This window comes from Coprinopsis cinerea (assembly GCF_000182895.1).
Source record: "Coprinopsis cinerea okayama7#130 chromosome 1 map unlocalized cont3.1, whole genome shotgun sequence".
Taxonomy (NCBI): domain Eukaryota; kingdom Fungi; phylum Basidiomycota; class Agaricomycetes; order Agaricales; family Psathyrellaceae; genus Coprinopsis; species Coprinopsis cinerea.
Window position 1 is genome coordinate 3,726,760 of NW_003307544.1, and position 26,672 is coordinate 3,753,431.

The 26,672-nt window shown below is 51.5% G+C and overlaps 11 protein-coding genes across 11 annotated transcripts; 8 read left to right on the plus strand and 3 right to left on the minus strand.

Annotated features, from left to right (window-relative positions):
- Positions 1 to 2,193: 2,193 nt before the first annotated feature.
- Positions 2,194 to 4,342, plus strand: CC1G_00728 (hypothetical protein; the record flags this gene model as incomplete). The annotated part of the gene is made up of 4 exons (XM_001829497.1): positions 2,194 to 2,799; positions 2,872 to 3,113; positions 3,184 to 3,856; positions 3,914 to 4,342. The coding sequence occupies 4 exons, from the start codon at positions 2,194 to 2,196 to the stop codon at positions 4,340 to 4,342; spliced, it is 1,950 nt and encodes a 649-aa protein (XP_001829549.1).
- Positions 4,343 to 4,754: 412 nt separating this feature from the next.
- CC1G_13774 (hypothetical protein) lies at positions 4,755 to 5,181 on the plus strand (the record flags this gene model as incomplete). The annotated part of the gene is made up of 3 exons (XM_002912196.1): positions 4,755 to 4,798; positions 4,880 to 4,932; positions 5,012 to 5,181. 3 exons carry the CDS (start codon positions 4,755 to 4,757, stop codon positions 5,179 to 5,181), a joined length of 267 nt encoding a protein of 88 aa, XP_002912242.1.
- A 323-nt stretch (positions 5,182 to 5,504) lies between these two features.
- Positions 5,505 to 7,066, plus strand: CC1G_13775 (hypothetical protein; the record flags this gene model as incomplete). Its single annotated transcript, XM_002912197.1, has 5 exons — positions 5,505 to 5,768; positions 6,139 to 6,224; positions 6,272 to 6,347; positions 6,584 to 6,806; positions 6,864 to 7,066. The coding sequence occupies 5 exons, from the start codon at positions 5,505 to 5,507 to the stop codon at positions 7,064 to 7,066; spliced, it is 852 nt and encodes a 283-aa protein (XP_002912243.1).
- Positions 7,067 to 7,755: 689 nt separating this feature from the next.
- CC1G_00729 (enoyl-CoA hydratase/carnithine racemase) lies at positions 7,756 to 10,028 on the plus strand (the record flags this gene model as incomplete). The annotated part of the gene is made up of 8 exons (XM_001829498.2): positions 7,756 to 7,996; positions 8,056 to 8,112; positions 8,262 to 8,500; positions 8,740 to 8,774; positions 8,995 to 9,062; positions 9,512 to 9,713; positions 9,802 to 9,825; positions 9,990 to 10,028. Exons 1-8 carry the CDS (start codon positions 7,824 to 7,826, stop codon positions 10,026 to 10,028), a joined length of 837 nt encoding a protein of 278 aa, XP_001829550.1. The 5' UTR covers positions 7,756 to 7,823.
- Positions 10,029 to 10,397: 369 nt separating this feature from the next.
- CC1G_13776 (hypothetical protein) lies at positions 10,398 to 11,810 on the plus strand (the record flags this gene model as incomplete). The annotated part of the gene is made up of 6 exons (XM_002912198.1): positions 10,398 to 10,466; positions 10,658 to 10,893; positions 11,043 to 11,165; positions 11,199 to 11,221; positions 11,429 to 11,601; positions 11,739 to 11,810. The coding sequence occupies 6 exons, from the start codon at positions 10,398 to 10,400 to the stop codon at positions 11,808 to 11,810; spliced, it is 696 nt and encodes a 231-aa protein (XP_002912244.1).
- A 1,692-nt stretch (positions 11,811 to 13,502) lies between these two features.
- CC1G_00730 (hypothetical protein) lies at positions 13,503 to 15,782 on the plus strand (the record flags this gene model as incomplete). The annotated part of the gene is made up of 3 exons (XM_001829499.1): positions 13,503 to 13,522; positions 13,574 to 13,787; positions 13,845 to 15,782. 3 exons carry the CDS (start codon positions 13,503 to 13,505, stop codon positions 15,780 to 15,782), a joined length of 2,172 nt encoding a protein of 723 aa, XP_001829551.1.
- A 392-nt stretch (positions 15,783 to 16,174) lies between these two features.
- CC1G_13777 (hypothetical protein) lies at positions 16,175 to 17,050 on the minus strand (the record flags this gene model as incomplete). Its single annotated transcript, XM_002912199.1, has 4 exons — positions 16,175 to 16,246; positions 16,282 to 16,398; positions 16,457 to 16,741; positions 16,988 to 17,050. 4 exons carry the CDS (start codon positions 17,048 to 17,050, stop codon positions 16,175 to 16,177), a joined length of 537 nt encoding a protein of 178 aa, XP_002912245.1.
- A 350-nt stretch (positions 17,051 to 17,400) lies between these two features.
- On the minus strand, positions 17,401 to 18,563 carry CC1G_13778 (hypothetical protein; the record flags this gene model as incomplete). Its single annotated transcript, XM_002912200.1, has 6 exons — positions 17,401 to 17,409; positions 17,684 to 17,770; positions 17,823 to 17,861; positions 18,151 to 18,300; positions 18,386 to 18,508; positions 18,552 to 18,563. The coding sequence occupies 6 exons, from the start codon at positions 18,561 to 18,563 to the stop codon at positions 17,401 to 17,403; spliced, it is 420 nt and encodes a 139-aa protein (XP_002912246.1).
- Positions 18,564 to 23,745: 5,182 nt separating this feature from the next.
- Positions 23,746 to 24,823, plus strand: CC1G_13779 (metalloprotease ATP23; the record flags this gene model as incomplete). The annotated part of the gene is made up of 5 exons (XM_002912201.1): positions 23,746 to 23,965; positions 24,031 to 24,290; positions 24,345 to 24,428; positions 24,485 to 24,613; positions 24,690 to 24,823. 5 exons carry the CDS (start codon positions 23,746 to 23,748, stop codon positions 24,696 to 24,698), a joined length of 702 nt encoding a protein of 233 aa, XP_002912247.1. The 3' UTR covers positions 24,699 to 24,823.
- A 177-nt stretch (positions 24,824 to 25,000) lies between these two features.
- CC1G_13780 (hypothetical protein) lies at positions 25,001 to 26,259 on the plus strand. The gene is made up of 5 exons (XM_002912202.1): positions 25,001 to 25,066; positions 25,122 to 25,235; positions 25,287 to 25,403; positions 25,465 to 25,647; positions 25,708 to 26,259. The coding sequence occupies exons 1-5, from the start codon at positions 25,050 to 25,052 to the stop codon at positions 25,892 to 25,894; spliced, it is 618 nt and encodes a 205-aa protein (XP_002912248.1). The 5' UTR covers positions 25,001 to 25,049; the 3' UTR covers positions 25,895 to 26,259.
- Positions 26,093 to 26,452, minus strand: CC1G_13781 (hypothetical protein; the record flags this gene model as incomplete). The annotated part of the gene is made up of 1 exon (XM_002912203.1): positions 26,093 to 26,452. The coding sequence occupies one exon, from the start codon at positions 26,450 to 26,452 to the stop codon at positions 26,093 to 26,095; it is 360 nt and encodes a 119-aa protein (XP_002912249.1).
- Positions 26,453 to 26,672: the final 220 nt, after the last annotated feature.

Sequence of the window (26,672 nt, forward strand, 5' to 3'; positions counted from 1 at the left end):
AGAAAGTCTCTTTTCTGGTGGGTTCCAGAGATTCGATTAGGTCGTGGATATCCTCTTTCGATCCAGTTCGTTTTGCAGGATTTATTTTCTTGCCTCGAGGCAGAGGTAAAAAAAGATATGATTGCGGAACTGCATGGTTCGATCAAAGCATATCCGAGGTTTAGCGACAAAGCGAGCTGGGCGAACAAAGGCTGGTGAAGCTCGTGGCTGAGTCGTCGGTCAACCAACTTGCGAGGTACAGGCAGTTGTTCTCGAGTCGCGTTCGGGCATGCGCGAAGGTAGAGTTACCGGTTGTCGGTTGCAGTGGTCATGATCACCGCAGGAACGCTCGGGGATTGCTTGGTGACCGAATGGTACCATCTCTTCGCCCCTTGCGCCAAAAAAAATCAGTTGCTGTTTAAGTGGGCAATGTGTACAACAGAGTTTTGTCCTATGAAACGTCAATATTGTGGTGAGGCTGAGTGTATTCGAATTCGATCGGTTACCTTGTGTATAAATAGACGCAGGAGCCGGAGTAGGCGGCTAGATTACGAGATAGACCAGGTCAAAGACTCGAGGCAGAGTTTGTTCATGTTCAAGGAGTCGGTTACCCGCGACAACGGGAGAGTCGAGTCGTCGGGACACATATCGTGCCGATATTGAGCTGGAGAGTCTCGAAATTGACCTCGTCGTTCACAGATGAGCCGCCCACCCCGAGGTTACAGGTGAGTCGCGAGCCCGCAAGTGGATAATCTTGGCACCAACCTGCTCGCTCCATAAATCACCGAACAGGGAGTTGGGTGGATTCTAGAACTGAAAAGAACCAATTATTCAAGATGTGGGTCGTCATTTGAAGAGACGAATGGAGGGAATCCAGCGTAAGGAGTGACGTGCGTTTTCTCGTAGTAGCAGAATGTGGTGAGCCAAACTGCTGGCTCTTGGGGCACTGGAAGTGGTCAACTGGGTTCCTGGAACGATCGGGCGGGGACGAGCGAGAAGTTTACTTGATCGAGGACGTAGAAAAGGTCAAGTCTATACAATTTTCGAAGGTAACCAAGGCCAGGTTGCATCTGGTGCAAGTCGAGAAAGGGAGTGGGTGGGAGGACTGTGTCGTACCAATACGAGCTAACCGTGATTCCTAGAAGTCAGGACCAATAAATCCGATAAGCCAGAAAGGCTTGATGAGGAAGCATGCGTTGTGGATGAGGTCCCTTGGCACAGGCAATTTCCGAGCGTTCTCGAAATGTTCTGCCCGAACGTGTTTTGGAGTTGGTGCCCCGAAGATAGCGGTGTGGCTGAAGAACCCAAGGGGTGTCAGAGAAGGCAGTCGATAGCAAAAATTTATGAAAAGACCACAAGCAATCCCAGGTAATCGGTGTTTAGTAGCCAGGATCCCAAGAAACATGATTTGCAGCCCAGAAATAGACACGAGGCTACGAAGACTTCCCGGGATCTGCAGGGTGGTAGTTTAGGTGAGGCCATTTGATCCAGCTGCAGGGCTAGTCCAAGGCTGGACGAAGGCGCCACAGACGAGTAGCATCATGGCCAGCATGTTGTACACAGATGCGATTATCTGAAAGATAGGCGGAACCTAGAAAGCGGCGCTACTCCGACATCATGAAATTTGGTCAGAAGACGAGTTCGTGAGCCATGGCCATGGTGCCATGCTTCTTTTCTCCTTAAGGTTTTGCAATGCGACGACGACTTGGTTTGTGAATTCCTTTCCCAAGTCAGAGAATAGAGGCAAACGAGCTGGTCCTGGTGCGGCGTAGATCCCAAGAACTTTCGGCCACGGGTTGGCGCTGTGGTTTGCTTTGTTGACTCGGTCATAGCTGACTTCATTATTTGAGGTTTCTATTTCCTGGACACTGTATTTTCAGGAGACACTCGATCAAATGAAAAAACGACTTACTGGTCAGAGAACATCGTGGACCAGAAATAAGCGAGGGAACTTTGGTTTTGTGGACGCGACCGAGACAAATGGGACTCGATCACGTGAGCATCAAGCGCGGTTGGCGCGCCACTCAACGACGGCGAGTTCAACTTGGTCCACGACCACAACGACGATTGCCAACGTTTCTGGCTACAGCGACGGAGAAGACAACGGAGGAGCCTAATCACCGCCACCCTCAATACCAAGGTGAGTGCCGTGCGGCTGCTCGAGCTTCTCCCGCCTGAAAACTGTGCACAGAAATCCAGGGTCATTCTGGAACGATGTCGCCCTCATTCGATATGGGCGAGGGTCTCAGCCTTAGGCATCTACCTGATGCTTCGAACGCCTCATTCTCGTTTCAAATCCCAACCTCCACTAGGACAGCAGATTACTTGCTCGCTGATGACGGCGAGGACTTCTTTAACGGTGTAGACGACCTCCTGGCAACCCCGGCACCACCCAGACTCGGCGATCGTCCCCTAAGGCTCAGCGACCTGACGCCTAGACCGTCGGGCAGAAACGATTCCAAAGCTCCGTGCCCACCAGAGCATCATGCTGGATCATCAGAACTCCTTGAAGACAACAAACCCTCCCAACGATCCCCAAGAACCAGGAAGAGCCGTGTTAATACGGCAAGACCGAAGCCTAGCGCGATCACCCGACTCACAGGGATGCTCCCAAAGGCAGATGTCTTTCCAGCATCTCCAGCGGGAGAACGCATCGACAATCTGAAGGCTCAAGTTAGCTCCTTGGCAGATGACCGTGAAACCATCCCATTGACCTTTCCATCGAAACCTCCACCTGACTCAGCGCCCCCTCCTGTCTCCAAACACAATCCAGCCCCAAATCAAGAGCCATCAGTACCCCAGAACAAAGCACCTCACCCTGTAAGTCACCGTCCTTCCAATGTTCTTCATCCGCCCAATGGCTGATTGGCACCCACGTAATACTTCACTCAGGTCCAAATCACAGAACCTGTCCCGAAAGCTCGACGGCGGAGAGGGACTATTGTGGCCCCTTCTATGAATGACTGCCGCAGCGGCATGAACGCACCGCGCTTCTCATCAGACGGCCCATCGACGTCCAAGCCACCAGATGGAGTACAGGAAACTCACGCCGACTCCAGCGGAGACTCTGTTGCTCTGGGCGGCATTGCAGCTCGTCTGCTAACGTACAGTGAACAGATCTTAACCACTGCCGAGTATGTCCTTTAATCGCTGGAGCTAACGTCCGAGTAGCAGTGCTAACTCGGATTTTCTCCCTACCGTTAGACATGTCGAAAGTGGCTCTAAACCCACGTCTAAACCCGTTACTGCATACTCACAAGACTCGATGGCAGGCACATCTGCCCCATGCGTACCATCGACTTCGACTGATGACAGCCCTTTGACGTTATCTCAACTCTCTCCTGAAAAGCCCCGTTCGGAAGCGCGAGGAGTTCGTGTGCGGCAAGGTGCTGTCGAGGAAGCACCTCCACCAAAGCCTCTTCTAACCTCATCGAGCAAGAGGCCGGCCGGAAACCCATCTGACGACGGTCCAGCGCGGAAAAGAGCTAAACCTAACGCCCCTTCTGCTCCTGACAAGGGGTCGACATCCAATAAATCAGCGGAGGATGTACCGCCGACTCGGAAGGTTGTTCGACGTCGCTCGTCTGGTTCTAGGTCCAGGTCGACAGTCACGGGCGAGCTACCAAGAACACGACTGAGAACGTCTGGTACCACAAGGGTTACCAGAAGCAGCAGGTCCAGCAGTCTGAACAAATCCGAGTCCGAACGGGAGAAGGCCAACGCCTCGTCGTCAACTGGTGGGACTAGCAGAGCGGTAACTCCACGGCTACGAGATTCGCACCACAAAGAGACGAAGATCAAATCGGCGGACAAGTCTTCACTGTCTCGACCTTCAACCGAACAGGTCGCGAGTGGGTCCACGTCCTCAAAGAGAAGCGTTCGTAATCTTGCTTTTAGTTTGAGCGCCGGAGCGTAGAGCTGATCTGTCATGCAGGTTATTCGCGCGACTATCCCTCACGAATTCAACTTCCATGTCGACGCCCGGTTAGAAGCTCGTAACCGTGAATCACAACAGTCAGACCGTCTTGGTGGATCGTCTAAAGCCAACAAGAAGAAGGGTTCTATACCAGACTTCAAGGCTCGACGTGAAGCCGAGTTACCGCACCGAAAAGAGAACATTCAGCCCGTCGTACCCCAACCCTTCAAGTTCGAATTGGACTCTAGGCTGAAAGAGCGTGCCAAGTTTGAAGAGATGATTCGAGAGAAGGAGCTTCAACGGCATCGAGAACTGGAGCAGAAACGAAGGGAACGGGAAGAAGAGGAGGAACGGGAAATCCGAGAGTTGCGCAGGAAGCTGATTCCAAAGGCGAATGAGGTTCCGGAATGGTACAAAGATGCACCAAAGAAGGTCAAAGGTGGTTAGTCACATTTGCTGTATATTACCGGGATTTATTACGGGGTTTCAATTCAGCTATTCTTCTATCTCGATGCCCGAGGGTCTTGTGAGGTGTTGTGGGTAATCAATTGAGAAGGTCGGTATGTCCAGCAACCAAAGCCTATTTCCGATTCCTTTGGAATTCCCAACTCCTCGCCTCATGTTCTTAATTTCTGAGGGAATCACAGAACCCGAGGACATTTGGATGCCGTGGGCTGTATGGCGAGCGTTACTACCTCCATGGAGGCTATGAGGCGATGAAAGAGATGCGGGCATTGCGGATAGCGTTAAAGCCATTTTGGACTATTGGGATGATGTCAAATTCTCTTTCATCTTTGTGATTTACTGATGGTGCACGGCAGGGCCTTTTCGTGTGAGTGCCAGTGGTGCCTCTCCTTTGATGAAGGGCGCTTACTCCGCTATACGGGAACCTTTTTCATCAACGTGCGTTTCATTTGGGCTCATTCATGATCATGAAGTGCCGCGTTTGCATGTTCCTCGATTGATCTTCCTTCCCCTTTGAAGTGCGCGTCATACTGCACAATTATTTGTGAAGACCGGGAATTTGAAGAGGGCTCGTAGGTCCGCAAAGACCGTGAATGGGTCGCGTGGTCGACTTGCTCACTTCCCGGTATGTGGTCAGTTGTGGGTGACCAGAAACCATCAAGCAAACAGATGAACTGGTCTCTCTCTCTGCGACGTGCACAATTGCCTCGTTCCCGAGCGCCCCGGAGCAGTACCCAGCGCGTCAATTCGCCAAGCAAGGTTCGGCGTCAGAGCGTGTCCTATCTCTTCGTCTTCTGGTGGCCGAGAAGATTCGATCATAGAAAAGGCGCGTCTCTTATCTCTTCGTCGGAGAAGATGCCAGTAGGCCCGGGTTTCGCTTGCCTTTGTATTATGTGTGTCGATTCCGATAGAACTCTGAAGTGAAAACATTTCAACGCGGCGCGTACCTTCCGCCTTACGAATCTCCGTTACATGTTGGCTTATTCTTGTTCCAACTTCCAAGGGAAACGGCTTGAGAAGGAAAAAAGTACGTACCTTGATTCCAACGTTTTTAGACTCCCCGGCCTGTCAAGATTTTAACAGCGATCGCCATTGCCTTGAAGAAAAAAGGGATAACGTTTCTTTTTACAGTGTGATGTTCCCCATGAAGTTTTGGTTTAGACGGAAAAGGTATGATAACGTTTTGTCTTCTCTCACGAGTGCTCATGTTGGGTGTGATGTGGGAAGGACGAGCGAAGAAACCAAGACTCTCCAAGCTGCGCAAGAGGATCCCGGCCTTGGTCGAACGGGCATCGCAATCGTCACTTACGGACACGCTCACCAAAGTGAATACGTCAATTATGTTATGATGCCCGTCTTGAATAGCAGACGTGTTCCCCCCCAAGTTCCCTCTTATGCCTTTGTGGAGGTTTGACATACACACGCGCGCGGGTGAAGTGCCTTACAACACGTCCCTGTCGAGATGTGTCGCGTCCCCCTTTGTATTTTTTGAGTTGGTGTGATGGGGTTGGGCCTTTGGAGGGCTCCGCAATTTCAAAGAGGATATTCTCTTGTGCTTGTCGTATCACACGGCCCAGTCTCTTCGTCCTGCACCCAACGCGAGAAGAAGAAACTCATGGTGTCAACGTGTCTGCTCCTATGACCCAAAACTTTGTAGGATCTTTGACTTCTTCCGCGGCGGGGCCGCAACCCGGGGATTATCGTGAAAGAGAGGAGGGAGAGAGAAGACAGGGTAATTTTTTTCTGGATTCTGAGCCATTTCGTCTAACCACATTTAGCCACGCCCAGAGAGATGCGTTCGCGATGGGGAACGAGCTGAGGAGCTTGTGAGCTGGATCCGAGCCGGTTTGGTTGGGGTGACTCGGTTCGGCTGACTGAATGGGGATTGGTCCTGCTGACGTTCAAATTTAGATGGCACCGCACAACCCAATTTGCACAGGGCAAGATTGTAGACTTGTTTCTTACGATCCAACGCCAGTTTCAAGATGTGAGTTCGTTTGTCATATCAACGGCTCAAACGGAGGCACGGGATGCAGTCCTTTTTTTGGCGCCGTCAAATGCTTCGGACAATCTGGGCAATGCCGGTGCATCTTGAAAATGGATAAAAGGCCCTACCACTTTCGCTGTTATCCCATCCAACAACCTGCCCTCCGTCGTCGTCTCCTCTCTTCTCCTCGAGCCCCTTAGCAATCTCACAACCAACAATGTGCTCGAGAACACCAGTTCCTTTCCCTGACTCGGCTGCCCTCCGCTGCCAGAGCTCAACATCATCATCATCCTCCCACCAACTGCGATACCAACACCAGCACCAGCAACCTTCACCCCAGTCTTCGAGCTCGTGTATCAACCACAGCTCACCACAATGCTGCCATTGCGGATGGAGAGGCAGTCACTCCCCAGAGTGCCCTTTCAAATAATCGCTATGATTGTTTGATACCCTGCATCGGTATGTCTCCTCATGCATTGAAAAAAAAAATGTTCGCGTCTCATGTATTGGTTATAGCTTTCTTCTTGCCAGTTCGATTTTTATACGACCATCAGCTTCCGTCCAGTTCATCATCCATCATCGCTATCTTCGCTTTCCAACGACTCTCGCATGCAAGCCTTGTCTCAGTATTCAACCATCGCAATACCACCACCTCGCAATTGTACGACATACCATACGCACCATACCACGCCTTCTATGGCCTAGTTGACTACCACTAGTCCTATTTATTCGGAGCTCTGTATACCGAATGTAAGAATGGAAAACTTAATGAAGTCATACCATTGTACATGTAGCCTCTTCCTAGCAACGTCGATCATATATCTTGCTTTTCCTCCATTTCTTTGCGCGGAAATCGTCCCGTAAGACCGTTCAACTCCAACTTCCAAGCAGTGACGAGGCCTCGGCGTTCAAGCACGCATCCACTTTGATGAAAGCTTGTGCAGATATCGTGATAAGATATGGAGCGCCTTTGTTATTGTATTTTTTGACCGTTTTTTGACTCCCCTTTTGGAGGTTTGCGTACTACTTCCGCTGCCTTGCTTCATGGTTCCTGGTGATGGATGACGACACTAGCTGTTGAGTTGGGGAAATAGAACGCGTGGTCCAAGTCAACTTTTGACCCTTCCGCTCCCTTTCTCCCCCGCACTATGTTCCGCGAGCGTCTCAACCTCCTTTGCACCTCGGGACTGGGCGCCTCTATCTAGAGCTTCTCGGAGGGAGCACCCTTATCTCCCCCCACCCATCCTACGGCTCTTGTGAAAAGCTCAATGCGACTTTGAACAGCCGTTTGGTCTCCTATGTGCCAACGAGTCGCTCGTAAACAGACCAGGAGGTCAAGGCCGGAAATTCACCGGCAATCAATTGCCGAACCCGGATAGGTATATGGTGACCAGAGGACTGGGGTATAGGAGAGCGCTCGTTGTCCAACTATCCTCCTTCGATCTACTCCAACCACATCGCTGGAGATTGACCAACATGAGCTCTCTCAACCCCCCAAAGACGTCAGAGCAACTCATCGTCTCGTTCCCCGCCGAACATGTCCTGCTTCTCACGTTTAACCGCCCAAGGCAGTTGAACGCTATGACGCCACAAATGGATGAAGACCTGCGAAGAGTGCTGAATTGGTTCGAGGAGGAGCCATCGCTGTGGTGCGTAGTTTGTCTCTTGAGACTCAACTTTAGCCTGATTCGTACGCGGTGCTGTTTAGGGTCGTCATAGTGACTGGAGCAGGTCGACTGTTCTGTGCGGGAGCCGATTTGAAGGCGTAAGTTGCACTCTGCTTGTCCTTGCTTGCACCTGTCGTCGATGGGAAGCCAGAGAAGTCCACCTTGCCGACCATCGAGCGCTCTCTCGCGAAATATCGCTCTCATCTCACTTGGGCCCGCTCTCACTGACATCATCCTATTTATACAGATGGAATAACGACCAACAGAGCGGTACTGTCGACGAGCAGGAACGGGTGTTGAACAACCCCTATGGCTTTGGTTCCATCTCTCGTCGCCAGTCGAAGAAGCCTTTCATTGCCGCGGTGAACGGCGGCGCTTATGGTGGAGGCATGGAGATGATTTTGAACTGCGACTATGTCATTGCCGCTGAGAACGCCAAGTTCGCGCTCCCTGAAGTTAAGCGCGGGGTTATTGCAATCCAAGGAGGTAAGCTTTGCCTTTATCGCTATAGTTTCTTCTCTCGCTGCGTTCTGGAAGATGTGGGACCCTATGACTCCCGTCTTTACGGTAGACGCCTCTTTCACCATGCCGAGGTCCACGAATTCTCGCAATTTGGCTTATTGGAAGGCGGCTACTGTATTCCCAGGCACTCTGTCCCAAGAATAGGCTTATTGGCAACATCCTTTGGAGTTTCAACGGTACTGACCATCTCACTTCACCTGCAGGGATTCCTCGTTTGACCCAAATCGCGGGACACCAGGTACGCCTCTTTGCTTCCGTTTGATTGTTTGACAGGCATACCTGTCGATCGCCCTCCTATGAGCTCATCGCTGACCACCTCTTTTTTGATTCCGCCATGTACCTGCCATTCCGCCCCCCAAATGAATGCCTGGACTCTCAATCCATGACCGACACGCCTTTCCGGATCTTCTCCTCGCCTCCCAAACTCTTCTCCCGCGAATCGTCATACCGCTATACAGCTTGCTTCCGAGTTGCTGTTATTGGGCAAGACGATCAGCGCCCCCGAGGCCCAAGGTCGTTTTGGATTGTAAGTCGTCGTTCGTTTCAGCCTCGCTCCCACTCCACAAGTTCCTGCGCATTTGTATTTTGGGGTGCATTCTTTTTCTGGAATCCTTCCCGAGGCTTTGATCCTCGAGGCTAACGTCGTTTCGCCCCACTTTGATGTTGGCGGGCTCATGGGCTGGTTTCGGCCGTGCCTCGACGTTCGCGATGGACAGCGCCAGGATGCTGCGGTGGGGATATCGCCCACTCTTTCCTCGTGCCTCACTTACAACACTCCATACCATTCCTTTCGTTAGACTTCCCGTGGCGCCCTTTGGTTTCTCTTTGGACGGGGGAGAGATCCAACTCCGATGTTCAAGCGTCTTGCCTAAGGCCATGGGTTGGTGTTTGCACCACCTTTTCCACCTACAATTCAAAATCTAATTTTGTGCTATGGAGTCACTAATCTATCCTTTTTCATTCGCTGTCTTGTAGCGTCAATCAGGTCGTACCAGCGTCAGAGCTCCTGCCAGCGGCTGTAGCCGTTGCTAAACAGATCCTTGAAAACTCGCCGGATGCAGTCCAAGCGACCAAGCGTGCTCTCCTGCTGTCGCAAGAGTTTGGCCATTCAGTCATGCTCCCACACCATGTCTTGGGCCCCGAGAGCAAGGCGACGTATACAGGCCAGAACATCAAGGTACGTTCCTTTTATCGATAGAACTTCGTAGAACCTTGGATGAATGTGTATACTAATCAACTGCGTCACTTCTGATGTATCTTTACAGGAGGGTTTGAAGGCTTTCAGCGAAGTGAGTCCTGTCTTTTCATTCATATTCAGCTAAGACCTTTTTCGGCGCTTGACTCTGGTTTGGGTCTTTGAAGTGTGGATTACGGCAGCGCTGCCCGGTGTCTTGAGCTATCAAAAGTTTTCTCTCGAGAAGACTTACTGAACTTACCAAACTCTTTCGTCTAGAAACGCGCGCCGCAATGGAAGAACCCGGCGAAGCTGTAATGGTGTACATGTCTGGGTGCCGAATGTCAACGGAAGGATGTCGAGAAAGGTTTTTTTTACCAATGCTCGAACGTTCGGGCGCCACTTGGGACTAGGGCCTGGGCTACCATGTCATGCATCATCAACCCTATAACCTTCTTTGCAAATCAAATGTATTGAATCTCGCTCTTGTGCGAGTGCTATCACACTTATCAGTTACTCAGCCACCCATCCCTTGTCAAATGTACAGCACACTTCTACTTGGCCTTGTCGTTCTTGTCGTTATTCCAGGGATCCAAATTCCCGGCTATTGGCTAGAGAGTGGTGGTTCGCCCGTCGCGCTTACGGTCTTTTCCTATACTCGACTTACAATATCTTTGCCGCCCACAGATGTACCATACGGTCAACGATTCGACGACAGTTCACACAGCTCTGCTGTCACCTATCACTTGTTCAGATGTACGAGTATTAGGTACACCTCCTTCGTTGACACATTCCATCAGACAGAACGAGATGTGTGAAAATCAAGCTCATATACAGGCGAGCTTCTCTTGTATCTCGCCGTCGTTCGCCGCCTGCTAAATTACCGTCAGAGCATGACTGCAACGGGGCAACTCTCTGCCCCTGCTGATCGCTTGACATCTCGACAGAAGGGTGCCTACCGCTTCTTTCGAGTTCGTGGTGGTCTTGATATGGCCATCTGGAAGTCACTCGAGTGGTCGGGACGACCTATCCGCTTCGAACCACTCCGAAAATTGAATTTGAAGCGGTTCTGTGAAGAGATCGAACCTCCCATTGCAAAGGTGTTCGGTCTTGTCCTCTGTCGTTTCGTGGTTCTTTTCCTTATCTATGGTGCAACGACGATGATGGGTCTTACGACTCGGGCGTTCGTGGCGTCGTCGAACTTTCGAAAACACGCTGTCGGGTGGATGGATAGATGCATTAGCTGATTCTGAACGGAGGTCATAAGATACAACGCATTCATTGTCATACGGACCGTCCGAAACCTGACCTCCTTCCTCCGATGTCTATCAGAACAACCGCCTCGTCATTTGATTTCATCGAATTAGAGAAGTTTCGAAGTCTTGGTGGAGTGAGGGTTGAGTGCGGGCCTGTGGAACGGGTTCCCAGTGAATATGCTGAGATGTTGCGGAGTTGGTTAGTTGACTTTCCACAAACGAGGTATTTTAGTACCACATCGCCTACCTACGGTCGTACGTTGGAGGTCACGGATTACGGACATCGACGTCGTGACGCCTCCACAAGTCCTCCTCTCCTCCGCCCATTAACAGCAGCTCAATTGGCCTTAAGCGCCAGAGGAGAGATATGAATAGCCCCTAACTCCCTCACTGATCATCGGCATTCAGTTCATCAATGGTATTCAATGCACGGCATAGTCATAGTGCTCACATCGGGTTAAGATGGGCTGCGGAAGTGCGAGATCAGTCGGGATGGATGCCATGCCAGACGTCCCATGGTCGCAACTCACACCACTTCCATGGCTGGTATTACACGACCTCGGAATTCGCTGAAATGTGACGGTGACGATGCGGGGGTGAAAGAAGCCTCGAGGCCCGGCAGCACTTACTTCATAGTGAGTTCTAAGTTCCTTTCGGGAATCATCACATTACCCTCCCAAGGTCACCACTCTACCTTTTTGCAATTAGAATTCCGACGACGCAGTCCCTCGGGACGCGCATACTCTTTTTAAAACGCTTGAAATGACCGTAGTTGGGAGTGTGGCCCTGTGGATCGGTTCAGTTGCGTATTCACATTATACCTATGACGACACTCGCGATGTGATTTCGCAACTTGAAGAAGATTAGTGAGGGGATGAGGGTACCCTGGCGTGATATGCAGTTCAAGTCCCTGCATGGAGGAGATATCTCCTCGCTCCGTAGTTTCATTAAAGACCACAATGAATAGCCGGGATGGAAAATGAGCGCAAATGAACTGCGGCTACTATGCTGCATGTAACGAGCTCTCACGAGTCTACTCAAGCTCGTCAGTCTGGTAGCTTCATGAGAGGGCTTGACAGCCCGCTCGAAGGGTTCCCCGAAATCACATCCGAGAATCAACGAAGCGCCCCACTTTCACAAATCGGCAGTTCGAACGTTTCCACCAAAAAGGGTCATAAGACACCTAGATGAGGTCGCTTGACCACAGAGATTGGGGTCCAGTGAAGAACGTGCTCACGTCGACATCCTCCTAAGCGACGGGTTCGAGTTCGAGTTCAGTTCGCTCCCGCGCTGGGGCACTTGGCGCCAGTTCGAGCTACTTGATCTGCCTACCGTGACACTCATGATCACCCTCCTCGTGTCCCCGGTCTCATGGAACATACACGCCCGAGGACAGGACGAGACACCTCCGAACCCTTCGAAAACAACCCAAATAAAGCACGGCATTCAATTCACAATTTGAGGCATTTCTCCCATCTCACACCCCGGACTACCTAAATTGTTTTCCCTTCGTTTCCTTGTTCTCGTAAAAAATAATGACAATTTATTTGCTTCCGGTTCCGCAAATGGTAGGAATTGACCTGAGAAGGGTCAGAAGAAGTTGAAGAATTCGAAGTTCTGTTGAAGAGCCAGTAGAGGACGAGAAATTACTGTTTTCTGTTCTTTTTCTTCTACTTACACAGGTGATCCTTTCGAGTCTTTTGGCTTAGTGATGTCTCCTTATCCCAGTTTAGGGTTAACCTTTGGGTGCGACACTCGCTCTCGTGTGAAGGAGAACAAAGGAAAGAAGCGTTCCCCGTATCCCACTCTGGAATCTGGGGTATTTCGAATCAGTTTAATTGTTGCGGTAACTGGTTCGGTTGTCTCGTTTGCTTGTGTGAAAAAGGATCACGCGTAGAGGGAGGCCTCTGACGGAGTGAGGAAGAGAGGGAATACATACTCGATAGTAGTAACACCAGAGGCGATAGCTCAAATGCGCATCAGCGTCCTCTCGTAGCTCAGACGGCCAATAGCAAGGGGGTGTACACATGTAGTGTTGAAGCCCTTGGGAAGGATACCTCCCAAAATGTAACGACTCCCAGAATACTGCGGACTTGGAATGTCCGGCACGCCGACGCCAGGTCCGGCTGTTCGGCTGTCCGGCGTTGCCCCAGAGGTGTCCGGCAAGACGGCAGGCTGGGTGTCCGGCGTTGCCACATTGGAAACAGCGCCCACCTTGCCTCTCGACCCCATCGCCCGCCCCACCGTTCACGCTGTTTCGCGTCGTCGTCAACGTTCTGTAGCCGCCTTCTGTAATACAACCAGATGCCGACAATAGAAAAAAAAGTGCTACTACCAGTTTAGGGCAACCACCACCTGTCTGCTGATGAAAGCAGCCCATTGCGCGTTTCCGCGAACTTGCTGAACTCTCGACCACGATTCGGTATGCGAATATTACGAAATCTGAGACCCCAAGCTCGTCGATGGCTACTGGATTTCTCCAACCAATCTTGACCTCATCCCATCTCGACTGCCCTCGCAAAGACAGGTCCTTGGTATGTTTTTCCACATCTTCTGGTAAGTCTTCCCTGCATGTTGCCTCTCGCCATTGCTGAAGCACCCTTTCAGGTTCCTTCTTCTGTTTAACTGCATCCAACATGCTGTAACTCATCACCTAGACACCCAACACCTCGCCCAGCAAGATCTCACCATGGCCGACACTCTCGACATCAATGGGATGCCACGCCCGAACGATATAACTTGCAGGTATTGTTCGCGTGTAGTGCCGTATCATATCTGCACCAGCACAGCGGCGGGCAACAACGGACGCTGGGTTGCAACGGTACGTCTTTCCGGTGGTATTGGATATCAATTGGCCTTAATCTCTTGGGCGTGATAGTGTAACAACGACCATGGACCCAATGGACAACCGTTTGTTCATTTTCCTGCGGGTTCTCGAAAACCCACCTCGCCTCCCTCGACCCCGCCGTTGGCTCAAACCGCAACATTGCCCGACGCTACTGCCCCGCCGCCAATGCGATGCGGCGTTGCTGGCTGCAAGCAGCGCAATCTGCACCCCAAATGCCAGCGTGGCCTGTGCAAGAAGGACTGCATTGCTGCGGGCGGTTGTAGTGTTTTGACACACGGAAATCGAGACGCGTTCTTGAACCCCGCTCCCGCTGCTGTTGCTCCAGCCCAGACGGTGCCACCTCCACCACCCCCAGCCGTCCCAGCGACCACTCAACCACCAGCAACTCGTTACCAACCCCAGATGGCGCCTGTCTTCACTGATGGTGTTGCCCGCCGACAGGAGGCGCTCGAGAAACAGGCCAAGGCGTCGTCAGTATCGCGCCTGAATGAAATGCGATCCAACCACTCTGTCACGGTGTACGTGTGGACTGCAAACGGGGAGCCACCACTCTCGCATACCTTCCAAGAGGGCGACGACGAATCCTTCATCTGGCCTCATATTCCACTCTCACGGGAACTCCTCCTGCCTCTTGGTTTCTTGCCTGCAGACAGCGCCATCCCCGCACCGCCCATCCAGATTCTTTCAGATGGAGATATCCGGCTCTGGACCGGCATCAACCTTGGCTACGTCGCTCGAGTCTCACAGCCAGGGGGGAAGATCTTTCTGAAGCTCGCGACGGTTAGCGAGTGTGCCAATTTTGTTGCCCTCACGGCCCCTCCCCCACCTGTTCCACATCTCCGCCATAACCTCCCTGGCCAGCGTGCTGAGGTCCGCAAGCTAGTTCGTGCAGTGTCAACCCCCGCCACCACATCCTCGAAGCGATCTCGTGCAGCTGCAGGTCTCGACCACTCGCGCTCGCCTTCCCCGACAACCCACGAGCTGCCACCAATCCAACCTGCACCATTCAAGGTCAAAGCAGCAAAGACGTCTATCAAGGTCGAGAAAGTCAAGCTCGAGTCCACGCCCGCTTCTGCTTCAGCCCAACTGCTCGCTGCGATCAAACCTGCACCACACAAGGTCCAGGGCGTGAAGATTGAGCCCACAGCGGCCTCTAGCTCGAAGACCAAGCCTGTCACCACCTCCGCCTTGAAGACTGAGCCTGCGACCACCTCAGCTCTCTCTCAACCACTTGCCGCGATCAAGGCTGCACCGTACAAGGTGCGAGGAGCGCAGTCGACCATCAAGATAGAGGCTCCCGTCATTGTCAAGGCAGGAACCCCATCTGGCCTTGAAATGAAGGTCAAGAACGAGCCCATCACTTCTGTTCGTGTCAAGCAGGAGCGAGTTGTCATCGAGATCTTTGACTCTGACGACGAGCAGGTTCCTGCTCCTGGCGCTGGTTCAAGTGTCAATCCAATCACCCTCGACTCTGACTCGGATGTCCCTGCGTCACCTGTGCTTGCCGCAACACCCTCTGACTCGGACTACAACTCGGACGAGGACGCTGACTCGGACGACGGCGCCGCACCTTCTCCACCCCCTGTCCTTCTTGACGATGGCCCTCAGTGGCCCCGAAGCTTCTATGCCTGCGACATCATTGATTGCCTCAACCGTATGGTTACGAGGCTCCCTGACGGGCGACTTCCAAAGCCCCGCCCCATTTTCGAGGCCTATTTTCCAGGTATGACATACGTACGGCAGACCGTTAGCGACCAGCGCAAGCGTTTCAAGCTTCTTCCACTGGAGAAGCAGCAAGCTGCCGTCAATGCTGGACGCACTGATGCCGGGCTTTGGAGTGAGGTTATGGAAGATGCACCGTCACTGAGGTGGCCGACACGGCTTGGCATGGGTAAGAGCGGCGCAGCTGGGAAGGCTAAGGGGAAGAAGAGGCTCCGTTCGGTGAAGGAGGAGATTGATATCGTCTAGATGAGTCGCTTCTTTCCTTTCCTTTTTTTTTTCCGTTCGCGATACCCATAGCCTTTTTATATTCCATGATGTTGATCTTGTTTTAACTTTTCGCTTCTGTGACCTTTGTGATATCTTCCTTCCCCCATTCGCGATACCAAAAGTAACCTTGATTTGTCCGTACTGTATGTAGCAAGCCTTGTGTAGATTACATTTCTGTGTACGTACTGTAGGGCCCTGCCCCTGACTTCTGCAACTTTTGTAATGTCATAATATTACGCCGTTCAATCATCTCGTCGAGAAAAAATTCATAACGATCAGGAGTCATCTCTCGACAAATGGAATGGTATCCCCCTAACCAAACATTTGTCTGCTCGGCGATAGAAGAATTAAAGTACCAAGCCTTCCCGTTTTCACCTGTGAGCTCGGGATGACTGACGGGATTGCAGTTCTTTTGACAGAATTCGTCTGTGACTGCGTGCTTGCTTTTGAAATGGAAGACGTCGACAGTAAGCTTCACGTCTTTCTTGTCAAACCAAGGAATATTCTTTACTACCTTGGCCAGTGAACAGTTGTTGTCGTAGAAAATATGCTCCGGGAGGGTGCCTTCGATCCGATAGACACGTTGGATCATTTCCTGTACACATAGGATTACTGAATGAAAAATATAGGCAATGAGGGGGAGCCACACATACCGCAACAGCACCAGTGCCCTCCGCATGATAGAAGGTTTCCCGAGCAACTATCATCCCACAAGGAGCAGTAAATACCTGCTCGTTATGGGTGCGATTACGCCCGAACTGAGCCTTGAGCTTCTTCCCAGTTGTCGAAGTGCCTGTTGCATCTTGCGGTTCCATTACTGCACCTCCCTCGGGGGTCAAAACAAATTCCGCTTCGCCTTCCGGAGCTGTGTGGTCTAAGCCTTTCGGCTCAGACGTCTCCGGATTGGCAACAAAGGCGCGCTCGAGCTGCTTTTGGAGCTGGAAGCGGGCTGTGCCCACCTCAACATATGCATCCTCCACAGCTCGGTGTGCTGCATCGTCGCACGTCCGCTTCCGAGGGACACACTGCCTGTTGCACCCTGTGATGCAGCAGATGCTGGCAGAAGCGGAGTGGATTGGGCAGAAACGGTTCTTGTTTGACACGAGAGGTTCCGAGTTATTTTAACTCGGTTATTCATTGTCTTCCCGCTGCGATTGCCCCTTTGATCCCATCATCGCGCCCACGTGATCAGTTGCCATGTGATCGCGGCCCGCTGCGGTCAAGGGTTCGATTTCGGCCGAGGACATTTTCTTTTTTTTTTTTCCGTTAATTTTCGATTAATTCTTCATTGATATTATTTTTTATTTCGCCCTCCTTGAGTTGAAATAACTCGGATCTTGCCACGATGGAATCGCTGGCCCACTTTTCGCTGGTTCCTTACAGTTTGGAATTCGACAACACGGGCGCCCAAGGGTTACTCCATCGATTACGACGACACGGTTGAGTTTACCTGCATTCAAGGATAGCTAGTCAGCGGATGGCAAACAAATTATAGCAATATCCAACCATACCGTTCCACATACGTGAGCACAATTTGCACGCATGCCATACATTGGGATGGTAAAAGCGCCTGACCTCATTCCGGGCCTTAACAGCATCACGAAACCTGTCAAACTCTGACCCAGTATGCGGGACATTGAGATATGTTTTGTTTCGCTCGCAGTCCTCCAAAAGGGACAGAATTGTGAAGGCATCGTACACATGCTCAAACTCCACTGCACCTTTAAACTGCCATCCAATCATATCCGGCAAGTTCTGGCCGTGGTATGGGCCTAGTGCAAGGTTATAGAAACGCGCAATGTTGGACGCAGACGCCCAGGCGACAACCATCAGGGTTATCCAGGCATTTATCAGTTTCACGTCGGCGAACTGATGCTCACCGACTTGTAAAATGTCTGGAATACCTGAATAGTAATGGCGTCGGCCTTGCGCAACCGAAAAGTTGTGATGATAGTTAATTTGACACTCTACATTCAGTAGTCAGTGGATGTATACACAAAAAAAAAGAGAGAGACCAACCTTCACAATAGAAATGTGTTGACCACGCTGGGAGCGTTCCTACGTCGAGAGTGAAGATAACAACTTGTCGTGATTCGGTTTTTGACAAGGCCAACCCTTTAGCCGTTCTACGACATCCCACACTAGGGCAATACTTGTGGGGAGGGTAAAGTGTTCGGTAAGCTACGGAGAGTGTGTATCAGACAACAGAAAAGACTCGAGAGTAGCAGTACTTACAGAAGCCATACTCAGTTCCACATTGAAGAAATGACGAGAGTTGGTTGTCGGAATTCAAGAACTCCAAGTCATTCCAGACAACATCCCGTACGCAATCCCACAGTGGACGGACGGCAGGCTCAGGGATAGAGCAGATGGTCGAAAGAAAGAGCACAATGGCCGACGATAAGTGCTGAGGTGCCTCGGACGTAGACATTTCAGAGGGCTGCACAAGGAGGATGTCGTCCTTGATACGGGACATGACAGTCATAAATTGAATGATCTTGTGAAACTGAACCTGCGCTCGATGAGCGGGGTCCAGCTTCTCCAAGTAGGTAGAGAGTGAGGGAAGAAGATCCATAACGTACTAGTGCCAGTGTGCTGTGTGCAACAGTTCGCCAGTATTTAAGCCCTTCAAATGGCTGGAATAATTGCGCTAGAACCACGCAGTTACCTGGGACTTCACAGCACTTCTCAGCAATACATGTGTGCTATAAGTAGAACGGAGAAGACCATGAATAACATTTTGCCTACAAAAGCACGCATTACAGCTGATGCTTGTCTAGCAAAAAGCGGATGGGGTTTGGCAATCGCGAATGACAGTTCCCATGAACTTCCACATAAGGAGTGTTCAACAGATCGCGTGGGGAGGGGTGAGAAGGGGGAGTAAGCTCTATCCAGCGAGGAGAACCGCACACAAGACGTCCAGAAGGGAGTGTTTCACCGAGAAAGGCTGTTTCTCGGGTAGGTGGCCATTGAGTCGACAAAGCTTTATTGAATCTGGAAGGTAGGAGGTGTAAGAGAAGCAACAGCATGGGCAGAAAACTCACCAGAAACCTCCGAGGCACCACAAAGTTCCGTGCAGCGTGCGAGGTGCAGCGACGCTCGAACGAGTCCTGAGGTGCTGCACTTCGAAATCCGCGAAGGCTCCTAAGCCCTAGATGGTACCTGCACTGCTGTGGCTACCCGGCCGTCGAGCCAGCAACATCAGCAAATGACAGGTACCGGGGTGAGCTTCGTCGCCGTTCCGTAACGAGGCAGTGGATGAGGGGAGATGAGAGGTGCCAGACTCAGCAAATCTGCCAATGCCCTCAACTCGTGATGACTAGCGTGAGCCGAGTCAACAGGGCATTGAGGGCCAATGGGATGCTGGCCTCTTGTGACGAAAGTGGTGGTGCTGGATGGAACAGAGCCAACCGCGGGCGACAGGCTGGACGGAAACTGCCGGACCGCCGGACAAAAAAAAGCCGCCGGACAGCCGTCGTGCCGTCGTGCCGTTATGCCGACCTTTCCAATTTCGCGGTGTTCTCACGACTCCGGTTTCTGCGTGAGGGATACTTTTGTGGCGCACTCGAGGGCTCAGTGCGATAAGCCTCAGTGGGCGCTCGTTCCCACTCACCCATACACATGACGCCACCTACCCACTCCCACCCCAAACTGCTGTGATATCGCTGGGTATCTCTGCCGTTTCATGTCGGTAAGCTCAGATCGGCCCCCGGCGTGTAAAGGTGACCTCGAACAATGGGTAGAAACTCAGCGAGCAAGCCGACTGACAGGACTAGCCGCTACTCCACTATTCCGACTCAGAAGGATGTACGTACGTACACGTTACATGCAAAAGACCAGTTCACTTGCTTGAATCAGCTGAACGGCGATCTTCGCTCATGCGTTAACCGTCGGAGATAGAGCTCGCTGAGTCTGCATGTATGTTTATCGTGAATGTGACTGAGAGAATGAATTCGAACCAGTAATTAGCAAGCAAATCCCAAGAGAAAAGCACTGACGACAAGCACAGAGCGGTCAGTAGACCCAACACAGCCCAATAAGCCAATTCAAAACCAACATAACCACCCTCTTCTCAATTACGACAACATACAACCCGCAGCCCTCACACCCAAGGCATTCGGTGGGCAAGTCACTTCCTATGAAAGAACTGGTGCGTTTGTCGAGGATCACAAGTCCCTTTCCAGGAGAGACAGCTTCCCCTGATTGGTCGCTAGGGACGACAAATGAGTGTGGCACTGGGAGGGGGTTGTATGTAATGAAATTGAATTCCTTGGATGTGTCGTTCCCCACGAAAGGACACATGAGCACCGCGCGTTTACGGTAAATAAAGAACCAACTCTAAATTGTTCACGGAAGGAGGGTCGAGATGGTAATCAGTCAGCCAGTCGATCAGTAGGTCATGCATCATGCTCTGCTATAGAATTGAATTTATTTGGAATGGAACACCTAATAAATGCGGAGACAGTATCTAGAGCGGGAAGAGAGGGTGATACTCACATAAACTCTCTATCCGAGCGCGGAGAGTCTAAGTGCTTCTCAACCGGCGGCCAATTGTTACTCGAATTCACACTACATATTACAGAGCTTCGAAATTCTTCAGCCTGAGTGCCCACAAGGTTTGGTTGACGAACGCCGTTCCCCGCAGCTGCGATATTTCGTCAATTCGTCGCATTGGCCTTTTGATGTCTAAGTTCTGATTCGCTCGCAAGGGTATCACTCACCGGTTTGAGTACTACTTACTATCCTCCCCGAAAAGCACGCTGAAACTTATGAAAAAAAAGGCATCAAGAACTCACATAACAGACAAATAATCCACAGAGAGCCAGTCTGATACGAAGAACGGAATTCAATCCCAATTCGAGCACGGTTGGTAAGTTTGTATGGTATGTCATCGTTCTGTTCCGCTCGCCCAGTGCTGGGAGTAAATGACTAAAGGATCAGTGCATGGGGATGTCGTATTGTGCGGTCAGGTGGTACAAGTCAACACGAGACCAGTCCGTCCAATCTAAAAATCCAAAAATACCAAACAGGGGAAATAGACAAATGGAATGAGAGATCCAGACATGTCAGCGACCAACTCGAGAGATCATCCTCGGTGACTATTAGAAGTCGAGTCGAGTCAGTCAGTCAGCGGGGTTGAATTCGAATAGGGTCATAGGTGGGCGAGAGGGTTTATTTCAAGCACGGAAGTGGGTTGATTCAAGCCTAAAGTGTACGAGTGGGTTTATCAAGGCCTAAAGGGAGGTGCCGGATTGACCTCCTTGTCGCCGAGGGAAGCTCTGGCAGACGGTTCAGGTGCAGATGTTCAACGTTCACTGGGTCGAGTCAGGTTCAGTGTCACGGCAAGGCAAGGGGTGCCGCGGGTACTGGCGACGGGGGTAAGTGCTCGCGGGGTAAAGAGTGCTAGGATCCAAGGGGTTATGTTCCCATGGGCCATGCGTCAAGGCACCATCCATCTCCAGAGGGCGAATGTTTTGCGAGATTAGCGGATACCCGTGCAAAAGGGACTAAGTAAGTACGAGCGTCGGTCTGGGTTTGGAAGTTTCGAAAGAGCGCCATAGCGTCGGGCACACAATCCACCATCCAAGAGAGGATACTGTCAGAAGTTCAAAGGTCGCAGGAGTTCCCACTGGTAGAGACCTGTAAGTAACTTCAAGTTGGAGTTCCAGCACCAGACCTCTGAAGTACGGAATGCTCCAACTCGTATTAGGATGCAATTAAGTAGTAGACGTTGAATGAGGGGGCCAAGAATTGAAAAGTGAGACGGGCGCGGCTCTACGATGACAGCTGTAAGCAAGTACATATTCTTGGACGGACAGAAATATGAATTGGAGGGTGGAAAGTAGTCGTGTGCGTAAAGTCCAGACTCTAGGGTCTACCTGGGAAGATGCAAAGACGAGACAGCAACAGCCAAGAGGAGAAGTAATTAGACCCAAATCCAGAACTAGGCATCGTCGAGAGCCGGGATGCGAGATGGCCGGATGCGCGATGGGCAATTCAGAGGTTCTCGTGTTCGTCGACTTGTAGTAGTGAAACCCAGTCCGACGGCGTTGTCCGTGGTCGAGATGTAACGAACGCACGGCGTCAGAGAACACCGCCTCGGAAGCAGAATGTAGCCGGTGGTCCTATACCATATTCTGAGGCTGGTTGTACGTACGTACGGCATCGTATAACAGGACCAAGTGGGTGGCTCAGCCAGTGAGAACCTTGTTAACGAGAGTAATGGCATCGCCGTTGGCTGGCGGTCGATTGCCGTGGGTAGCCCAAGCGTAGGAAAAGAATTACATTGAAGGCGGCCAGCGGATGGGGAATACCGAGTGAGTAAGTGACAGTGAGAGGGAGAGGGAGCCCGGCCACGGGATGATCGTCAGCACCCTGCGATCCTTTGATCATGAGCTAACGAGAGCTAAACAAGACAAAGTGAGAAGACCGTATGCCACAGAGAAGAAGAGAAGAAGCCCACGAGTTGACTGGCTGACAGGCGGACGTACGACTGACGGAAGGACGGGAATTCAAATAAGCATCGAAATGCGAATTGAGTCTGTGTCTCTTGAGTCTTGACAGAAGACGATGCGATGGGGTGCCTAGATCAGAGTCCAGACAAATGGGCGTGTGTAGATCAACCGAACCGCGGTGCTATAAACAGATTCGAGTCGAGCTGGTGGCCAATTCAATTGCAGCGAATGGTGGTTTGGTGAGCGTTTAGAACGGCTGGAAAGCGTACCGAAAACAGACAGTAGTGCAGGGAGGTAATTTTAAGATTGGCTGACAACGGGCAGCGATTTGGGTGGATTCCCTCGTGGCTTGTGACATGTGTAGACAGTAAAGGGAGGGAGTGTTATGTATAGTGTATCTGATGGCGAGCGATTCGTCAGCATGAGATCGATGAAGGCATGTGAAGTGGGAAGTTCGCGTACGTTAGCATTGACAAAGGAGACGCGTTGTTGGTGCTGCTGCCCGCTGGACCTTGTTCGGGAGAGGCAAGCGCCGGGTCGTTGGGAGAGCAGCGGTGAACTTGGCTGTGAGATAAGTTACATATGTTGAAGGAAAGAGTGGAATCACGAAATACCCTGAACCCTTCTTATTAGTTGTAAGTTTCCGCGATGCGATCGTATGAAAAAAGCGGGATGCTGTGGTAGGTATGCATGTGGTAAGCCAAGTGCAAAGTGAAGATTTTCTATCATTCTTTGGGGGATTGGGGGAAGCGATCCGTCCGCGGGTGCTGGGATCTTCTGTATCCGTAAGGTGGGATGAAGTCGAGTCGGAGGTGTCTGTCTCTTCGAACCCAGCTTCGGCCGAGGGCGAACTTGGTATCATACCATGCAGGCTAAAGAAAGAAAAGATCTGGGCTTGACTCGCCAGGCCCCAGGCCTCGAGACTCGAGCGATGAAATGACATCCCGCCACGAAGGGCGAAGCTAAACCTTATTGGAGCGCCAAGTTCGTTCCATGGGAGGTGTGCGTTCGGTTTTGGAAAAGGACATTCCGAGTTATCTTTTGGAAGATCGACGGGTTTGGGAAATGCCTACGGTGCGTCGGGTTTCACCGTTGGCATCTGGTAGCGTGCAAAGTGTGTGTGTGAAGGATCCAGGAATGGGCAAGAGACGGTGTGCGAGCCGCAAATCCATCGGGTTAGGCTGGCATGCAGCGACACATGGCTCGTGGTCGACAGCTTTTTGCTGTTTTCAAAAGAACGTACCTGGGGTAGCGACTAGGATTGAAAAATGCACTGTTTTCCGAGCCAGACTAGAGCCACGAGGTACGCACTCGGAATTGAAGAACAAGGAGATGGAGGGCGGAGGACAAGCCGCGTTGGCCAATCATCGATCGTCGGGGCACGGGCTCGGAGGCGACCAGACCCGGCTCCGTCCCGGCATTCCAGGCGCCGACTTGTGGGAAACCTTGCACGAGAATGGGCCGCGCCGGCAGCCAGCGAGACGCGAATGGCCAGTTCGTCCTCTTCGTCCAGCTCGTCGGTCGAGGCGCCGTCGTCCTCGAGTTCGCCTCAACCTGCCCACCCCCCGCAAAGCGCCTTTGAACGATGGAGGAGAAAAGCTATGCTCGTCACCGGTCTTGGTGTGACTGAAGAAGAGCGCCTGAGGGATTTGCAGGAAACGCATATTGGGTGGTGCGAGAAAGATAAGGAGTTCATGTTGAATTATAGTGCGTAGCCTTGTTGTTTCTGGCGGTGGATTGGATCGTTTCTGATGGGTATGCTCGTGATACAGGTCCACCGGTAGTCTTCATGATGAAGCAACTTAAACTCGCTGGTTGCGATGTACCACGACAGAATATTCTCTGTGCACCCTGCGACCGGACGCGCTCTGGTGGCTTTGAAAATAAGCGTGGAGTTGTTGTTCTCTGTGCTGGAAACTTTTTCAGTCAGAAGCATATGGAAAACACGCTCGTACACGAGATGATGCACATGTTCGATCAGTGCAGGTTCAAAGTCGACTGGAGTAACCTCCGGCATCATGCCTGCAGTGAGGTGCGTGTTGCTGGCATGTCTTCAGCTTCCTACCAGTGTGCTAATTGTGATTAGATTCGAGCGAACAATCTAAGTGGTGATTGCAGATACACACGGGAGTTACGACGAGGATTCTTCGCATTTTCGAAGCAGCACCAGGTAGTTTGGTCGTTTTTAGAGGAACCACTGACGTTGATCATCATTTTTCTTTTTAGGCGTGTGTTCGCCGTCGAGCTATCGAGTCAGTCAAGGCGAATCCAGCGTGCCCCAACGAGGCGGCGGCCGAGAAAGCGGTGAATGAGGTTTGGGATAGCTGCTTCAATGATACAAGACCCTTTGACGAGGTGAGTTCTCGACCGTAGACAAAGTTCTCGCATGTTCGACGAATTTCTAATGAGGTCATGGATACCTTGTTGATAGATCTATTAACCGGGTCTCACGGAGAAGAATGGAAGGTACACTTGATACAGTTTCGCGGAGGCTGGCTCTCTAGAAAGCACCTAGGACGTAGGGACTGTACTGGGCTTATTTAGATTCCAAAAACTATGGTTAGAGTCTTGGTTTCGATCGAGTTTGAGGTGCACAAGTGGATGGAAGTTTTCAGGGCGAACGGGCATTCGGAAAATAGGGGTCAGCCACTGGTTGATCGGAACTATTTACAATTGTTTGTGGCGATTCTTATAAAATTCGTGGGTCAGGAATCCACACGTCCATCGTTCGCCGTCGTCGTTGTTCTCTTCCCCAACTCAACCTTCGCCCACTTCCTCGTCGTCCCTGAAAATGTTCGCGAAGCTCAGGTTAGTAGTCTTTCTTCTATTGAACTCTGAACGACCCTTATTCAATTCTAATTAGCATCCTCGCCCTCTGCGCTGCTCCTTTGGTCTCCGGCCTCACCCTCCACCCACCCACCGACATTTCGTCCCAGGGTGAAGTCACCATTACTTGGGACACTGCTCCAGGCGACCCGTAAGTCGCGAATTGCCCCGCGAATAAGGACTTTACTGACCCACTCTGTAGTGAGTCTTTCACCCTCGAGCTCAACCACCCCAGCTTCAACGATGCCCTCGCCATTGCCAACAACATTGACCCCGCACGAGGCTCCATCACCCTCACCATCCCCGTCGTTCCTGCTCAGTGAGTAGAACCCCAAGTCGCCTTTGCCCGACCCGTTGAAAGCTGACCTCTTCCGTTTTAGGGGTGGCTATACCCTCGAAGCCGTGAACATTGGCAACATCAACGACGTCTACGCTGTCACCGGCCCCTTCGCCATCGCAGAGCCCACCGCTTCCATCCCCACCACCCCCGTAAGCACTGGCACTGGTACCGCCTCACGTACCGCTACCGGTACTGGAAGCGTAACCACTGGAGCCTCGGCCACGTGAGTCTTTCTTGACATTTCTACCATTTTCGAGTAAACCATTGACCTTTTATGTTACAGCCACTCTGGTAGCGCCTCGGCGTCTGGTTCTGGTGCCAGTGGAAGCGCTTCCCACAGCGGATCGAGCTCTGCTCCTAATGTCACCAACCTTGCTGATAGCCACGACGACTCTTCTGCCACCTCGTCGATCGCTTCCCGCCTTGGCCTCTTGGGTGCCGCCGCTGTTGGTGCCGCTTTGGCTCTCTGATTTTGACGACTTCCTTGGACTTTTTTTCGGTGTTGAGAACGGACATTTGAGTATCTCGACCATTGTTGTATTACCCCACCGACTATATCCTTTATATTACCCGTAATAATTCTTGGACGCTTTTTGGAACTTTTTGCCTTTTTCCTTTATTCTTCTTTGATTTGACGAACTTCTGGGATATATGGCTTTAGGCATTCATTATCGAACACCAGCACCCACCCAGACAGTTGTGTAGACTTTCTTTTTGTTGTTGTCTGCATTGGACAGTATCGTAGCTAGCCCCTGCGTTCCTTTGGTCGCTCTAGTTTTGTATACGGTTTGTTCTACATTCCTTTGCAAGAAACACGCCAGTTTTTGTCGATTTGGTTTATTCTTTGATTGGTTTCTTCGACCCGCACATACGGAGTTTTGACGCGGTTTGAGCGCTTCTTGAGGTGGAGTGCGAACGTCCAGGTGGGGCGTGAAGCCATATGAAGGGGAAGCCCCCGAATAGACGACGTGTTGAGCAATTGCAAGGCAAGCTGAGGATTGCGGATTGTCGAAGACGAATGTCGTCATTCGAGCAGGACGTAATGAGTAAGACCTTCGGGACGTCGTACCGGATAGACATTGAACATTGAATGCAAGCACGCACGTTCAATGTGCTATGGACAATGTCACCTTTACGGGAAGAGGTGTGAGGTGAGGAGCTTTTTATAGCCTCCTTTACGGGGTGTGAGGTGCTTTTTATAGCCCCCTTTTACGGGATCGAGAGGTGAAAAGAGAGGAGCTTTTTATA

Bases quoted from the DNA above. Each gene is read 5' to 3' on its own strand.
- CC1G_13780 (XM_002912202.1), top strand. The intron at 25,404-25,464 runs GTGAGTAGAACC...CTTCCGTTTTAG, and splicing joins ATCCCCGTCGTTCCTGCTCA to GGGTGGCTATACCCTCGAAG. The intron at 25,648-25,707 runs GTGAGTCTTTCT...TTTATGTTACAG, and splicing joins ACCACTGGAGCCTCGGCCAC to CCACTCTGGTAGCGCCTCGG.